This window comes from Mixophyes fleayi, chromosome 6, assembly GCF_038048845.1.
Source record: "Mixophyes fleayi isolate aMixFle1 chromosome 6, aMixFle1.hap1, whole genome shotgun sequence".
NCBI lineage: Eukaryota > Metazoa > Chordata > Amphibia > Anura > Limnodynastidae > Mixophyes > Mixophyes fleayi.
The window spans coordinates 54,917,676-54,936,271 of NC_134407.1; the positions used below are offsets into that span (position 1 = coordinate 54,917,676).

General features: G+C 38.8%; 1 protein-coding gene across 6 annotated transcripts in view; it reads left to right on the forward strand.

Moving 5' to 3' along the window:
• Positions 1-18,596, forward strand: part of ASCC1 (activating signal cointegrator 1 complex subunit 1) — a 172,495-nt gene that overhangs the window by 60,634 nt on the left and 93,265 nt on the right. For all 6 annotated transcript variants that reach the window (XM_075215194.1, XM_075215198.1, XM_075215197.1 and 3 more), the window contains exons 8-9: positions 4,074-4,198; positions 10,345-10,424. In XM_075215194.1, coding sequence (XP_075071295.1) covers positions 4,074-4,198; positions 10,345-10,424 — 205 coding nt within the window. The remainder of the gene's footprint in view (positions 1-4,073; positions 4,199-10,344; positions 10,425-18,596) is intronic.

Sequence of the window (18,596 nt, forward strand, 5' to 3'; positions counted from 1 at the left end):
TTTCTCATGGAAGGAGTATGGAACTAATCAATAAAACTTAACTTTTATTAGCTATATACATGAAGCGAAATATAAAACAAATTCCCATAAACCATAAAAACAAATGTATGCTTTAATATCTGCTGAATGAATTGTTAGCCTTATATCCAATAATAGTAGGGAATAGGTAAGAAATAGTGATCAGAACTAAATCCGATTGCTACTAAAATATCATGCCAAATCAGAAGATTATTCTGAGTTATTCTAAAGGTAAAGATGTCAATACTTGTAGCTACCTGTGACAACACAGGATATTGCTTCTTATAATTATTAGCGTGTCTTGCTAACTACCTATCTAATGCTCCATCTAACTTTGGATCTATTGGAGTGGATAAGTGTATACGCGATTCCCTGTAATAAAGTAAGGCAAGACATGCAGTCAACGGAATGCCGACGCGCGTTTCGCTCAGTGTGTTTAGTCATGTGTGCTTTGCTATTTCAGGAGTCTCCCGGACATTCCAGGAGAGTTGGCAAGTATGCAGTAAAGATACTTGTAAATAAACAGCCCATACTTTATTGGCAGTATAGAATAATGTACCATCCCTTCCCCATTGTCTTTCTGTTCCTTGCTCTCAGTCAGCACTATTATTTGCTTATAATCCTCTTTTTCATGTCCTGTGCTGAAATTTGGCAGCCAATTGGAGTTTAGTGCTGCTATCAGCCAATAATCACACTAACTGATAACAGTTCCTGGCAGCAGTGAAGGATAAAGAAGGACGTGCCGGGCATTGCAGTGCCTACCCGATTATGAGATTCCCTGGCTGCTACCACATTGTGTATATACCATCATTATGTACCATTCTTTCACAAACAACTATCACTTCTCCCCAATTCTCATGTGAACAAGAATGATGTGCAGGCAGCGATACATCAAAGTGTACACAGGGAAAATGATGACACAGTCTGATTGCCTCATTGCATTTCCAATTTACATTTTTTGATAAGTAAGCAAGTTGTCTTAACAGGGGTCTTTAGCTTTCAAAGATGAAAAGTACTGGTGAGAGATCATATTGGTAAGAAACCTGACACATTCATCTTGACAATAGATGCAATTTCATGTGCTGCGAGGCTAACATTTATTAAACACATGTTAGAAATGGTAAAATGCAGCAGCATCTGACACAACATTCCCTATGATTGTATGTTGGCTATTGCATCATTGAATATAGTTTGGACTTGTAGTTCTTGCGGCAGAGGTCATTTTTAAGTTTTTTTGTTTTTTTTTACTGCAACCTTGATCTTTACAATCAACTAACATTATTTCAAACTATTTTAAAGATTGTCTAAAAGACATGTTTAGATATTTTGATACATTGCTACCTACTGCCAATTGGAAGAAAATTGAGTACAGACTGTAATAATGTAATGGTTCAGGCGTCACTGTTATAGTATTGAGTCATTTGAATGAAATAGCTACATTGCTGCTGGCAAGGTAAATAGCTTGATAGAAAGCCAACTGCTGTCTCTCTAACATTCTTGATAAACTGCTGACCAATATGTGCAGAAATATAAATAAGTGACAGAACATTACTGACACACTATGATGGAGAGAGCTGTTATACAGAATAAACAGAGGATCTAGTGCACAAACAATGGGTTATAACCTGGTTAGGAATATTTTTCATGCGTTCCATGTTGTAGTATCCCTGTGAACTGTGTACACGTGTTCCTTCATAGCATCACAATGCCGGACTACATCAGGCATTGATGGCAAATTAAGGGGCCTGTTTATTAATAAATAGTTAACAATTATTTTTTTATCGCAGCAATGAAAAAATCTGGCATGGCTGCAATTTATAAATATTATTTATTAAAAACTTTCCCAATGAAAAATTATTATTTTTTCAATAATTTTCTTCTGAGATGGTGATAACAGAACAAGTACTGTATGTACCACTGTGATCCTTGTTAAATAGGGGCTTGCTGATGAATCTTCTGTTTGATATATAGTGCTGTCACCAGGGGTCCTCCTTGATATATAGGGTAAAGGGCTTCTTGTCCTTTTCTAAATATAACCCATAGACTCCAAAGCGCACTCAGCCACAGAGACAGACTATGACCAATCAAAATTGATGCACAAAGGGGGCCATGATGGGAGATGCTGTGTATTTCTGACTGGGACAAACAAGCAGCGCTAAGTATTTCATAAGGTGCATTACGCTGGTATAATGCCAGGACATAGTGCTTTGGCATAGAAGTGGTGTAGCCCTGGGGCACAGTGCTGATATAATGCTCAGTCACAAAGCTGATAAACTACTGGTATCCTATAAGGAGTTTCTCTCATGTTTTTAGGCACTGTTATTATCAGTTTTTTAATGGTGCATTGAGATGTTTTTTTGCTCTTTCAAAATAACAACATTTTGGCACACACTTACTAAGCAAATTCGGATCTGTCGGCGTTTTGTCTACACATTAAAATGTGTGACACAAAACACTAACATTAGATTGTCTATTATGCTTCAATGACTGCTGTTCCTATAACACACAATTTCAAACTGCTAAGTCATAGCAGTGTAAATGAAGAGGCAGCATTTTAACATGGTCTTTAGTTAGTCTGCGTATTAAACTCCCATTCAGTGATCCTTTAGCTCAGAGACCTTACTCTAAGGCAGGCCTGTCCAACCTGCGGCCCTCCAGGTGTTGTGAAACTACAAGCCCCAGCATGCTTTGCCAGTAGATAACCTGTTGATAGCTGGAAGGGCATGCTGGGACTGTTTCACAACATCTGGAGGGCCGCAGGTTGGACAGGCCTGCTCTAAGGGGTAGATTCAGTTTGACCACGTTAGTCTAGGATTAACGCAGCGTTAGTACTATCACCTTTAATACAGTAATTTTAACCCAGATTTTTACTCGCGGCCCCAGAAGGTGCAAGTAAAAATCGGCACTAAAATCACCAGCAATAAAGCACACTTTTACTATACCAATGGTAATAGTGTGCAGGCCGCGTTATTCTAGGAATAACGCGGCAGTCTGTCAAGCTATTTACCTTGCCAGCAGCAATGTAGCTATTTCATTCAAATGACTCAATACTATAACAGTGACACCTGAACCATTACATTATTACAGTCTGTACTCAATTTTCTTCCAATTGGCAGCAGGTAGCAATGTATTATAATAGCTAAACATGCCTCTTAGGGGCCAAATTGAATTGGCCCCTAACAGGCATAGTTAGTAAAAAAAAAAAAATAAACAAAACAAAAAAAAACAAAATGTTCTTTATTACGATTTTCATTTGTTGCAGTCTAAAGAAAAACATATCAATGGAATAAAGTGTTGTAGAAGGTCTGGGGTTGGCTGTACCCATTCACTTTGCTTTCCGTGACATACAAGTATGCTGTTTCTTATGCTTCTCTGGTAATCTCAGTCACTGAAAAGGCCATCGGGCATGATGTTCTGCAGATCGGTCCTTTTTATTATTGATAATTGTATAAGGTCTTGGATTTTACCTTTACAATTAATGTGCAGGCTCCCAGAACTATATATATATATATATATATATATATATATATATATATATATATATATATATATATATATATACATGCATCTAAGGTTTTTAATTTTTTAATGTGTACTAATGCACACACAGTGCTGTTTGTAAATCGTGTGGGATCCGTTTGAAACCACTTCTATGTTTTGTTACCCATTTGTAAGAAAACACGTGGAAGTCAACAGAGATACATCTGAGTGTCGGTACAGAGGTGACTGAAGCCTACATTATTTTCATTTTGCCAAACACAAACATTTCGTTTTATACTATAGAAATATTGCTAGTAATTCATACCATTACATTTTTTCAGCCATGTTAAATGCACTTAAAGTAACTTGCTAAATGCACTGACCCACACTCATTGCATCTCAAAGGATCGAACTTCTGTTATTCTGACTTGCCCAGGACCTTTTAGTGCAGTAAGGATTGCTCTATTGCTATTAGGATATCTTGCTTTTTCCTTTTTTGCTCTGAAACTGTTATCTATATTTTTGCAAATGCTTGATAAAACAGACATAAAATAATGTGTATCCTCTCTGTTTAGGTTGCAGCTTGTAGCAGATCGCCTCATGCAGAGATTTGTGGGCTCAGGGCTGATGCTAAAAGATTGGGACAGAGTAAAACTTCACGCTACAGTTATGAATACACTGTTCCGAAGAGACCCCTTAGGCAAGTCCTTATGTCATATAAATGTTGATATAAAGAAAAGAATGTGTATTGTGCATATGAATAATCTCATCTCTGCTTGAGCGTCATATTTTGTTGTCTTCACAATAGTAATATAATGTATTAGATGGAAGCTAAAGGTGTTCTGTTCAAATGCCTTAGCAATATAATTATGAAAATAATATGTTAGTGATGTCATGATCTATCTCAATATCTGAATTTACTTTGGTTAAAATGGTTTCCAGCAAATCATAAATCACTGTATGTAAGCAAAGAAGGGTTAAAGTATTTTGTTGAAGGAATCAGACATACTTAAGGGCCAACTTTCTGTCACTTTTACCTTATTACAGAAGGGCAAACAGCTTTTTTTTTTTTAACTATTTATTTTGAAAAATAGCAATCATGTACAGATAAGAATCAACAATTAGTACATTTGCAGGACAAGAGGCCAAAACAGAGAACAGTACATGTCATGGGCATAAGTCAAAGAAGCTGAAAATATTTGAGTAGCAAATATATAAAATAGCCAGAGGTTGTCAATAAACAAACAGGTAAGTATACAATTGTTATCCAGAATACTCAAGACACTATCACATTTTATAACACTATAGTGTGGGGAGGGGGGGGGGGGGGGGGCACTGGTCGCCACCGAGACTGAAAGAAAAAGAGAACAGTCTTCCCAATTATCCACACAGTTCCATAACCATATCCTTCCTTTTTAAGAGGAGGAACAAATAAATAGAAGAGGGGCAATGAGAGTTTCAGAGGAGATTACTGCTTAGATTCCCTGGGAAGGGAAACAACATCGAGAGTCAAGAGTCAGGCCACCTATGAACCTAGGGAGTCTATTTAGGAGGAAGGAGTTGGTACAAGAGGTATGGGGTTATAAGTAAAGCCAAGGGGCCCAAACCTGGTGAAATTTATCATCCTTTATCATGCAGGTGGTATGTAATCTGTTCCATCCGGGCAATAAACCAGATATAGGATCGCAAGGCCACCATAGTGGGGGGATCAATCCAAACAGCTTTTTTATGGTTTGGTTAAGATTTCTGAGGACTAGCTAAAATTCTTTTGGCCAGAAAGAACCATGTTTGGTCACACCAAATTCAGAGTTTAACGCAATAATTTGAATATTACATGTTTAAAAACCTTTCCAATGTCTGAAAGTAAAAATATAACATGTGTCAGTGACATATACATGACTCATATGGAACCTATAGGGATGATGTATCCCTCCCATTTGGAATCAATATAATGTAATTTTGCTTCATATGTATACGTGAAATACTACTGACTGAATTAAAGGGCTCCAATGAAGACAATTACAGTGCCTATGGGACTACATTGAGGTTGGGTGGGAATTGAGATACGTAGGGTAATTAGATTATATTGGTAATTACTAAAACATGGTCACTTTGGGGTGAGTTCCAAAGGTAGGAAACAGCACAGGAATAGTCTTGGAGGCAGGATTGATGAGAGGTAAGGTGAGGCAGCGGTCATTGGCAGAGCTGAAAGAACGGAAGGGAGTGTAGATTAGTGGATGAGGCTTTGTAGGTGAGGAGTTTTTACTGGATTCTGTAGGGGATAGTGAGCCAGAGTTGCTACTGACAAAGAGGGAAGGCTGATGCAGAGTGACGAGAGGGGAAGATAAATTGAAGGAGAAGCAAAAGATAAGAGATTGTATGTCAGTTTTAGTAGTATCCAGAGTCAGGAGGGGCCTGATCCTGACTCTGACCACTTCCCTTCGACTTCCAGGTGACTTTTTCCTGTTGGGTACACAACTATTGCATACCTATTAATATTTGTACATTGGGAGCCTTAAAAAGTATTAAAATCTGGTGATTCTTGCAACTGAGCTATAGGAAAAGTTGCAGCTCTCTTGGCAGCCTCATCAGCTCTCTTAGTGAAATTGGGTTGGTGTTATGTGTGTGTGCTTGGCACTTAATTACCGCTACTGCTTTGGTAGTTGTATTGCTGTAAAAGGCCCTTGTATGTGTTGTGATTGGGCTACTCGTGGTGCTGCTGTAAGAAAACCTCTAAGATATAATATAGCAGCAAAATCATGCATTACACCAAAAGTGTATCTTAAATTGTTGTAGATGTTAACTGATTTACCTTCACCCAACTCATATGCTCTGCTTAGTGCTATTAGTTCAGCTACTTGTACTGAATGCAGTGGGTCAAGGGGCTCTGCCTATGTCATCTACAAAAGCATATCTTGTGCATAGCTCTCCTGGGTCAGTCTGTTTATGACTGCACCCATCTGTATAGAACTTAAAGTCAGTTGTCTCAAGTGCGGTGTCAAGTATGTCAGGTCTCCCTGTAAAGGTCTTATTCAAATGCATGTCTGTAAATGCAAAATCCTTGCTCAGTCATGCTCTCATCCTCCACCTTCTGTGCCCCATGAGGCACATAAGGTAGAAAGTGGCTGGATTTAGCATGTTACATTTCTTGATTGTTATGTTTGCAGGTCCCATAATGGTGAGTTCCCATCTTGTGAATCCGGCAGATGAGATATGTCTAGTTTGAGCTGATTTCAAGAGGCAGACCCTTCATGAGGTGCATACAGGGTTAATTCATGATCTAATTCTACGTCCTTATTCTTGGTGGCAAGAATAGCTACTGCTGCCACTGTTCCAAGACATTTAGGGAGCTTTCTTCAATCGTATTCAATTGTGCATTGATGTATGCTACAGATCTGTTAGCTTCTCCATGTTTTGTGTAAGGACCCCTGCAGCACAACCAACAGCTTCAGTACATCAGAGATCAAGCGGCTTCCCATAATCTGGTATCCATAATGCAGGAGCATTTTTCAGACTTTCCTTGAGTGTAAAGAAAGCCTGCTCTGTGCCCTCTGTATGTTGAACATGGTCTGGTTTAGATGAAGAAGCTAACTCCTACAGAGGTAACGCCAAAATTGAAAAACCTAGAATCTAATGTCTACATTGCCTGCACATTCCGAGGAAAGTACGTATTTGCTGTTGATTCTGAAGCAGTGTCCTATCTCTGAGTCAGGCAATGCCCTAAGTATTTAACATTTGTTAGACATGGCTGCAATTTGTTCTTAGATATCTTTTGTCCTGTTTGTGAATGGTGAAGCAACAAATGTTCAGTGTCAGTTAGAGATGATAACAGAGAATCATGTCATAGTAATACATTATCCACATATCGTATCAGAACAGATCCACTAACAGGTTTGAAGGCTATCGGACAGTCATGCAGCGCTTAGGAAAATATTGTTGGGCTGTCAATGAACCCTTGGAAAGTATGGTCCATATATATTATACCCCTCTAAACGCAGACAGGTATTGGCAGTCAGGGTGTAGAGAAAAATGCCAAACGAAGATCAATGCCTGTAAAGTCTGTAAATGAAGGAGCTATTTGCATTAAGATGACAGCTGAATTTGGAACTAAAGGAAACAGACTTTCTTGATATAATTTTGCTCTCTGTTCCCCACCTTCATGTTACCATTATTTTAAACGCTCATTTTGTTTAATTCACAACTTGTGTGAACTTATTTTATATACTTTTTCAGTATCTCCTTATCAATAGTACCAACAGTAGGAAAATGTAGCACACTTTCTTTGGTCGTTTTTGACAACTTCTCACAAAATATGGTTGTGTTCGCACCATACTTAGCATTCATTATATGTAACCAATCAGTATTCTACTATTTGTCTCAATGAGAGTGCTGTAATTTCTAACAACACATTAGTTATTTATGTTTAGAACTATGGCAACATGAAGATGGGGAATGGAGAACAAAATTACATCAAGAAAATACGAAAAAGAGCGTCCGCAACTAGTGCCCCTCCACCTCCCTATATTTCTGTCACGACTGCGGATCTGTCTGTATCCGGGATGGTTTGTGTCGCTGAAGCAGAACTGGTGAGTAGTGAAAAATAGCAAAACAGTGGTCAGATTTAGCAAAGGAGACCAGACTGGAACTAGAACGCTGGACCGGACTGGGACTGGTTTGCAGACTGCACTGTCTGATCAGGAAAAACTGCGAAGACTGCAGATTGCTGGGAGCCAGGTTGGCATCTGAAGAATCAATGATACACTGGCAACAGGTTAAGGCTCCAGGAAGTCCTTTTATACTAACTGTCATCACCTGATTGGAGGCTGCGGTCAGCTGGGTTGAAGCAGCCGGAGGGGTTCACTGGTCATCTGTACAGAGACGGACTAGGTGGCAATGCGGAAGTGCGCTGCAACACACGACTGCACTCCGGTGGAGCCTGGCCGCTGTGCCTCACTTTGCTTCTGCATCAGCCTCCTTAAAACCGTCATTCTGACTGTGGCCATTGTAAGTGACGGCAATCCCCACTGCTGGCTTTTTTTGTAGTCCGACTTTATATGAGGCGTGTCCAAAATTGTTCTCTGGGTGTTTTATGGTATGTGTGTATTTCCTGTTGCGCTTATAGTAATCAGAATTTTTGTGTCACTATACTAATTCTCTCATTCTTGCAGTAGGAATAATGACTACCACCGCTTCCGGCTAGCACGGCATGGAGCCTTGGTTAACAATTGTGTCAGGCAAAAACCTGGTCCTCGATTCATACCATATTTCACTGGTGCACTGCCCTTGGTTCACGCCATTTTTGGACAGTAAAGACCTGTGCGCAGCTGTGTATGACGGTACCATCCCCTAGGGGCATCTTTGGAACGTCCCCAGGGTTAGCAGTGTCTCCTAAATGTGATGAATGAGAAAAGAGGATTTTTGTTCTTACCGTAAAATCCATTTCTATGAATCCATTTGGGGGACACTGTGATCCCACCACTTTTCTTTGCTTGGTTTTAATATTGAACTTTGTTCTTGGTTTGGTTATCTCACTCTTATCCTATGGACTTTGTTAGTAATACAGTCATATTGATTTAATTCATTCAGGTTGAAGAGATGGGCTCGGGAGAGAGGGAGCATTGGAGATGAGAGGGGATGTGGTTGAGGGGATCAAGTGAAGGGCGGAGAGGATGAAACAAGGGCGCTAAATTTGTAGCCAGAGATGAGGGGTGGGGGGAGACGGTGTGTAGGCTTGTTCTGGAGAGTGGGGTTTGGGCAAGAAGTGCTTGTTGGGAGAGGACATCATGACGGATGAACTTGGTTTTGGAAGTAAAGCGGGTAGAGAAGGCGGCAAAGAGACAATGGGGGTTGGAGGACTCGGAGGAAATGAAAGATTTGCAGTACAACTGTTTGGAGACAAAAATGGCAGAGCTGTAGTAGGAGAGAATGCAATACATGTTAAACTGACCATTTCACATCAGAGTATTCCCTTTCTACACTAAATATAAACATAAATTAATTCTGAATGTTTACATGATCATTACTATGCTTTTTGCCTGGATTAAATCTTATCTTCACACTACTTTTAAAGGTAAGTACTCCGCAAGCAATTGTTCCTTTATTAAAGTTCCTTCTTGCCCACTTGCTCGTTTTCTGAAGTTGCCATCTTTGCTGATATGCCATGCGGGTATCTTGTATGTGCTGTCCAAAGTGTGTAACTGCCTTCAATAGAAGGGGAGTGTAGAGGCAACTGTGGATCTAACATGAAAATCATGTAGCAGACAAATAAAGAGATACATAAAAAAACACTCTTTGAAGATTCTTTTGTTTAAAAAAAATTACTGATCGGTATTCTTTAAAATATGAGCCCACTTGATCTGGTATTCTTTAGATATTAGATTATGCTATTTTTGTTCTAAGCTTAACATTGGTAACCTGCCTTTTAGGGCCGTTTACAAAAAGAAAAGATAAAACTAATAACTGCAGTTTTCATGAATTCATATACTGCATGAATCAGATCAGAATCAGAACTGCTGTTCGTAAAATGAATGCAGCTGTAACAAAGAAGACATTATTACTGTATGCTGCACTGTGTTCTAAATAACCTGCATAATCACTACAATAATGGCATGTTATATTGCAGTAATACATTTCTGATGTATTCTTGATCACGAGGTTAAGATTAATTCATCAAGAACGTAGAGGCTCAAACAATTAGAAACCTTGTTATTGTGTGTGTTTTGTTTGGGTTACATTATCTCTTTTGTGATATGCTTTTAACTCTCTACCCTCACTACAATTAACAAGCAGCACTTGTATTAAAATTGTGGTTATATAAACGCTTAGTTATGTGTCTTTCTTTTGCAGCTGAAGAAAGAAACACCATATCCCCTGGAAAGCCTGGTCAAAGAGAAAGGGAGTCATTTGATTCCAGGAATCTTCTGAAGGTCAGGAAAAAGTCACACTTAAAAGACATTATATTGCAACTTTTCCTTTGTTTATGCACAGTATATTTAACCCCAGATACTTATTGCACAGCCTGTTGTTTTCTTACAATTCTTATATTTTTCCCTCAACTGCTCTGTGTTCCCTGGCATAATCATTTCCTAATATTTGGGACAAAGGGTCTGCAGAGTCTTGTCGTTGTCCTGGGTCCAACTTGGTGGAAGCTGTTCATGTGTTTCCAGCATGGTGCGACATTTTGCCGCATTGCAAAATTCTCCAGGTATTGTAACAACACCTGCGGAAGTCTGATTCTTACATAGAATGTAGACTTGTGGGAAAAAAATACAATGGTTGACAGTCTCTTCAACTTCATTTCTATTTCAAATGTGCACACATTACTTGATATGGATATAGGGTTAGACTGACACAGAAATATTCATCAAATGTCAAAAATAAGGAAGAAAAAGTTTACTTTGTCAAGATAGATCCGAATAGCAGCATCCTTTTGACATATATGATGATAGTTACACCCCTGCTAATTGCACTTTGTCATTTCATACATTTATTTTCTTAGGAGAGATATACATAGTAACTGTATCCATACTTCCAAACCACCTAGTACTAGTAAGTGTAGAATTAGTAGCAATAGAAAATGAAACCATATCTAATTAGTTATTCATATGTCATGTATCATACACCCATTAATTATCATCTGCATAATTTAATGTTCCTATTTATGTCATTTAGAAATGATTGCCTATTGTTTATATTGAACTATGGCTGAAACAGGTCTCTTCAAATGGACATAAATTAAATGGTTAGTTAATATTTATTGTTTAGCTCATTTAATAACCTGCTTCACATTGCATATATGTGCTCTACATAGGTTCAATTTAATAAATTACTGTAAGGAGATAATGCGATGCTGCATTGCTGTTTAGTACCTCGACAATACTCCCATTACCTAAAGTTGCTGTTTTTCAATACAACACCGCAACATCCAGTCGGATGCCTCCTTGTATCTATAGCCATGCCCCAGTATGGCATCATGTGTGAGTGCAGCTGTTTGCACAAGGTGACAGTCCCTTGGAAACTCCCATATGTACTGACAAAATTGGACAACATCGTTTAAGTGGTGGAAGTATTCAGCAGTGAGTGGCACCTATTGTATGCTGTATGGCTAAATAAAAAGGTGTGAATCTAGCACTTACATTCTATAGGGAAATAGGATTTTAATACATGAGATAAAGTGTCACATATTGCATATTGATGCCTCCAGATAGTATTGGGGAAAAGTGCTTAGTTGGGTTATGTGATCTAATTAGAGGGTTGTTGAATATAAAAAGATAATAAATGTAAGTTTGTGTGAACTGTGTAGAGTAGTTGTAATCAGAAAATGATCCTGCCTTGACAAAATAGCCAACTTTAATATGGACATTTATAGATGGGGGGACTGAAAAGCAATGAAATTAACTGCACTACTCCCATTAGAGCTAATATTTTGAAACTGGATGTTTCATTGTGATGGTCCAGTGAGTATTGGAAAGTAGTTTGACCTGTTTACTTTTGGAGTTTAGCCCGTTGTGAGTATTGTTAGTTTCATGTTTCATTTTCTAAAAAGAGATTTTGTAAAATAGTTCCCCAAACACCTTACCTGAATGGTGAGGGTCTCTCTGCTGGGATCAGATTTGCAGAGTAATAAAACACTATGGGTCTGATTGATTAAGGAACGTAAATGTCGATACGTGCTGTATTTTGTGTTAAATTGCACCGTGCATGCCCAGAAACAGACCATACGCTAATGAATGCACGTACATCCAATTCATTTTCGAACACAAGGACACTTCCCACAGCCTACAATTTCAAGCGTGGAACCCCCCCGTTCCACGCTTGAAATTGAAGGCTGTTGGAAGTGTCCTTGTGTTCAAAAAAAGAAGGGGATGGTGTATGTACATGATCAATGTAAAGTAAGGGCGTGCCAAAGCCAAGCACATGCAGCAGCACTTGATTCAAGCTTTGGGCATCTGGAAGATGCATATTTTAAAGTTGTATCATTTCACCACCTAGAGGGCTGAGTTATAGTGATGACAATTGATGGTACAAGAGCAACTAAAAAATGTACAGTAGACATTAATACATCCTGATAAATGTATTTAATAGGGGGGGGGGGCTGAAAAACACCCTTTTTTTTATAATGTTTTTAATGACTATATTATTAACAGGTGACAATAACTGAATATTTTTGTATACGCTCTGCTGAGACTTTATATTGCACATATATGTATTGTACGTATCCTGCAGTGTGTTGTGTCAGATCGTTCCTACACCCGTATTCAAGAGACTTTTAAAAAAAAAAACCATAAAGAAAAAACCCCACACAATACGTTTCTTTTCCATGCCTTAATGAATAGTCCCCATGTGTATTGAAATAATATGTCAGACTTGGAAGAAACTGTCATGTATCATTCAAAATATTGTCTCAAGCAATAAGTAGCTACATGATAGTCATTTTGAACGTGATAACACAAGAGTGGAGAATGATAAGCCAGTGAAATATCCAGCACTGCTGTTAGTGATGCCAGTATTGACCTCACTGGCCTTGTTGATGAATGCTGGTATAATGAATTTTCTGAAACGCTCACGTACTTAAAACGTCTAATATGTAAGTTTCACCCACTGTCAGGCTCCATTTCGGGTTCTATGAAATCTCGGTGAAAAGCAGAAGCAACATTGAGAGGTTATTTATAATAGAACATTGTATCTTTCAGAGGAAAAAGCTCATTAATTATTACAAATTGTCCCTTACGATGAAGCATAGGTCAGACATTACAGTCCGGGAATAAAACAAGATTTCAGTTTATGAAAGAAAACAGTCTCCCTTCACCCAAAGATATGTTTCAGTGTCTGACTCAGTCACCTTTAGTATAAAGCACTTCTAAGTTGCGCCATTACTGCTTCTTTCATTGAAGGTTTGGACTTCTATCTACAGAGGCCTTCTCGTCAATTGTTACCTGCCAGTTACATAACTTCAAATCTGTGGAAAAATGAAACTCTAGTCAGAGGCTAAATACCTACCAGTATATGACAATAATGACTTCAATGTAATTGGAACTTTATTCCCTCTCTTGTGACTATTATATGCAAGCCAACACAAACTCTTGTTTATTGAGTTGCCAGTTTATTCCAAGTCATTCATTAGGAGCCTAATTTGACCTAACATAACCTTAAACCCACTGGCATTATAATTATTTGCTTAGCATGTGGTTTTAGCAGAACTTAAATGCATGTAAACAGATATAAAACTACAAATCATAGTACAAAGTTAGACCGTACATAAGTGTTGCTGTGTGTTTTTTAGAATGCTACTTGTTTGATTTCAGTAGGTTTGACGTATTTCAACACATTTGTAAACTATAGTTCCATCCCGAGGGAAAAAGTAAATAAAAAGGCATATCAAATGCTGAAGGGCACGTGGCCTTAGGAAGCTGTCTTTCACATTTCCCCATTGTCATCTCATGTATTCTTAGATGTGTTTCCAACGACCGACTTTGTGTATATATGAATCATTGACGTGTGCCACAGTAATGAGGTTTTGGTACATTTATGAAAACAGATCCAGCGCACAAATCTCTGCCCTCCAGGTGCCCTGGATTTGCTTGGCTATATAATTAGCATTGGATTACTTTTAGTTCTTTAAGTAAATTGCCTTCTTAGGTGCATTTTGCAAGAGCACATATAGTGCTCCCCAATCCATTTGTCTATACTCAGGCTCCCTTATATTTGGAACGTGTGATCTGTGGTGGAAGCCTTATAGCTGTAGATCTGTAATATATCATTTTAACTTCTGAGTCGTGTTAATGTCTAATTCTGAAAACTTTAGTCTGTTTTAAACACTGATTGCTTTAGTCACGTGTGTGCTTTTATTGCTGGCTCACTATCATCCCATCTATGGTGGTCCCAGAGTAAGCTGCTTCTCCAAGGATGGTATAATTGAAGTTGATTAGTTCGTTATTGGGCATAACTGAAATGTGCCAGCAGCTGACCACTACAGGCCTGTGTGCAAACAGAAAAACAAACAGTCCGTAATTGAAGGCATTCACTTAGTATGATTTTTTTCCACAATACTGTCTGTCATTTTTGGCATTTTAGAAAGAGTTTTGTGCTGGAATCTTTTGATTCTGTAAAAGTCATTATGTAAACGTTGACCTACAGTATGTTGTATGTTTCATTCTGCCATAAGTGTAGATTTCTATTTACCTTCCTCCATTGTTTTAGAAATGTAATCATGTAGTACAGCAGACTGTGATTGACTTCTGCTGAGGGATGTTACATTGTTTCACCATGGTGATCATGACCTGTGGACTGTGCAGTAACACATCACATATTACACTTCTCTCCTACCTTATTCTACTGAGCTCATACCTACTGCTTAACCCCATCAGCATCTTCACAATATGTCACTGCAGGCCGGCTCAGTGCTGAATATAGTACTGCTTGCATCTTGGCAGTCAGAAATTACAACAGAGGGATGATCATCAGACCGAAGGAGATTAAAAGGCTGAGGTTTGGGATCTGGTATAGGCTCCTTTAATATGAAAGAGTTTAAAAAAAAAAAATAGGGGACACAACAGGATTACTTGGATACTCCCATGTTGTGTCACAGTGGGAGTTGCTTAGCTGATCTTGTCATAAATATCCTGTGAACTTATGAGCTTCCTCCTCATCTGTGCATGTATCCTGCCCTCCAATCACTGATGTCTTGTGGTTTTGGTATGTCCTGGTGCAGGAGGATTTTTTGTTTTTGTCTTGGTCAGTTCTGTTATGATCTGTTATGATAGGGCAGCACAGTGGCCTAGTGGTTAGCACTTCTGCCTCACAGCACTGGGGTCATGAGTTTGATTCCCGACCATGGCCTTATCTGTGTGGAGTTTGTATGTTCTCCTTGTGTCTGCGTGGGTTTCCTCCGGGTGCTCCGGTTTCCTCCCACACTCCAAAAACATACGTAGGTTAATTGGCTGCTATCAAAATTTCGGATTAGATATTGCAGGTAGGGAGGTGCACCCTTGATTTTGTTGGTTTGTCAAGTTGTGTTGCAGCTGGAAAGCTTTGGCAGCCAGAGGCCAGTACGGTTATGCAGCTGAAGAGTCTGCATCCCTTTGAAGTGTTGGGCTTTAGGTTTGGTTACAGGCACCGTACTCGGGGGCAGGTTTGTTGGTGCGTTACATCAGCCTAGGAGGGGATGCACGTCCTCTAAGCTTGTGGTGGATGGATACCTGGACGTTTTAAGGTTGCTCTCCCGGGAAAAAAACGACCCCCAGTTGATTTATACCGAGAGGGTGTGTAACTCTCATTGTGGTATTTTGGTATTGGTTCTAACTTGCTGCTTATGCTTTCTCCTCCACCATACATTTGTTTCCTATCCATAACTTGTTGTCTTTGTGTTTATTTTATGTTAAGGGGAGTTATGTTTTTCGGGAATTATGCCTTGGCTGACAATCAAGCGTTAAGCCTTTTATGTATGCTCGTTAATCAGGTCAAGGTTTTTTTTTTAGTATTTTATTTGCAGTGAAGTAACACAATAGTCTTTCAGGACAGATTAAGGGTTGTTATTGAAAAGAACTTCTAGATTTTGCAATATAATTTTGAGCTATCTTGAACATTATCTTTTTTCCTTAAATAAAGTGAGAATTTGAATTACCCAACAAATCACATACAGTGGTTTAACTATTTCTAATGAGCTGAGAATGAATGGTGAAATAGGAACAATTTAAACATCATTTATGTCAAACCCTATGTATTTAGTTAAGTATTTTAAAATTGGGTATTTCAGGTATATTCTTTAAATCTTTACTTCATGCTAACTTTTTCTTATCCTGTAAGGAAAGCGGCCATTAGTTAGTTAGAATGGTAATGCTTCTCTATCCTGGGTCACCCTCGTGCTTTGTTTTTGGATAAGCAAAAAATTTTTTATTCTGTGGGTATTAGCCTCATTCCACATGTGGGCACTGCATTTTGCATATTTCTCTGATAGGGTTTTCACCTTATGCATGGAATTCCCTACACCTACCCCATCCACACCATAGTGGAGATTGAATTGACACTGTTGTCTGGTCCTAGCTCTGTTTATAGACTTTAGCTTCCACAATATGTGAAAATTACACCAACTATGCAAAATGCTTTCCCACATAATTGCAAAGCAAAAGAAAAACTTCTCATGCCATGAAACAGCTTGTTCTGTTTTGACATGTGATCCACTTTAACTTCACTAATCACTAGTATTACAGTCTCCTAGGTAGCAGAACATTCCTGCACGGAATGCATATTATACAGTAATATATAGGCAGGACCAGTAGTGTCACAGCAAACACATCTAACATTCTATGTGCTCAATTGATTGCATTTATTTAATGTATAAGCACCACAACAGTGTCTAAGAGTTTTGGGTGAAACTATAACTGTTTGCAACAATACCTGACTGATGTATTTTGCAAGAGAGAAATACTCGAAGCAATATAACACTTAATTTACATCAAATGATAATAAAAATTGCTTTGTTCATAAATTAGGCTTATAAGATGGGACATACTCCAATCAGCAAAATAATAAAACCACTGACAAGTGAAGTGAATAAGATTGATTATCTTGTTACAGTGGCACCTTTCAAGGGGTGGGATAACAGCTAGTGAAGTGGACAGTCAGTTATTGAAGTTGATGTGATGGAAACAGAAAAAATGGTCAAACGTTAGGATCTGAGTGAGTTTGATAAGGGCCTAAACGACTGGGTCAGACTGGGGTGTTTCTGGTATGCAGTGGTTAGCACCTACCAAAAGCCGTCCGAGGAAGGACAATCTGTAAACTGGCAACAGTCATGGGTGCCCAAGGCTCGTTGGTGCTCATGGGGAGTGAAGACTAGTCCGTCTGGTCCGATCCCACAGAAGAGATATGATAGAAATTTGTCAGAACACACAGCTCATCACAGCTTGCTGCGTATGGGACTGCTTAGCCTCCGATCAGTCAGAGTGCCCATGTTGACCTCTGACTACCGATAAAAGTGTCTACAAGGGGCATGTGAGTGCCAGAACTGGACCATGGATCAATGGAAGAAGGTGGCCTGGTCTGATAAATCACTTTTTCTTTTACATCATGTTGGTGCATGTGTGTCGTTTACCTTCGGAAGAGATGGCACCAGGATACACTATGGGAAGAATGCAAACTGGCAAAGGCAGTGTAAAGCTTTGGGCAATGTTCCCCAGCAGAAACAACTACCTAAACACTGTTGCAGACAAAGTATTCCCCTCATGGCAACGGTGTTCCTTGATGGCAGTGGCCTCTTTCAGCAGGATAATGCGCCCTGTCACACTGCAAAAATTGTTCAAGAATGGTTTGAGGATCATGACAAGTTCAAGGTGTTGACTTGGCCTCCAGATTGCACAGATCTCAATCCAATCGAGCATCTATGGGATGTGCTAGAAAAACAAGTCTGAGCCATGGAGGTCCTACCTCACAACTTATAGGACTTAAAGGATCTGCTGCTAACATCTTGGTGCCAGATACCACAGGGCTTCTTCAGAGGTCTTGTGGAGTCCATACTTCGACTGGTCATATCTGTTTTATTGGCGCAAAGGGGACCTTCACAATATTAGACAGGTGGTTTTAATATTGTGGCTGATCAGTGTATGTTCCTCATTGTATGTTTGCTCTCCACAATTTAAATTGAACAAAACCTAACTGATATTTTTAAAATTGTGATCATGTCTCTCCCTAGTTTTTTCAGATTTTCTTTTGCACCTTAAGATGGTTTCAGCTTCAAATGCTTTTTTAGCCTTCTCTTTTTCATTAAGTGCAAAATTTTACACACAACTTTGCCCTAGTCCCTTTAAGAAATCCCAAAATAAATAGTTTTTTTGTGCCAAGTTTGACCTTGTAATAGAGTGGCATTGGAAGGTCAAAGTACGATAATCTTGTTCACACTCAAGATTCATTTATGAAAAAGTATTTTTGTAGTTTAAATGTTACTGAATCTTTTATCTAGTTCCCAATAGGACAAACTGACATAGCCATTGTGGAACATAGCCATTGTGATTAATATAAATCATCATGATAGTTGTTTCTTTGTATGGCACCACAAATTCTGTAGTGCCAGACATAAGGTTATACAGATATGAAATATATGA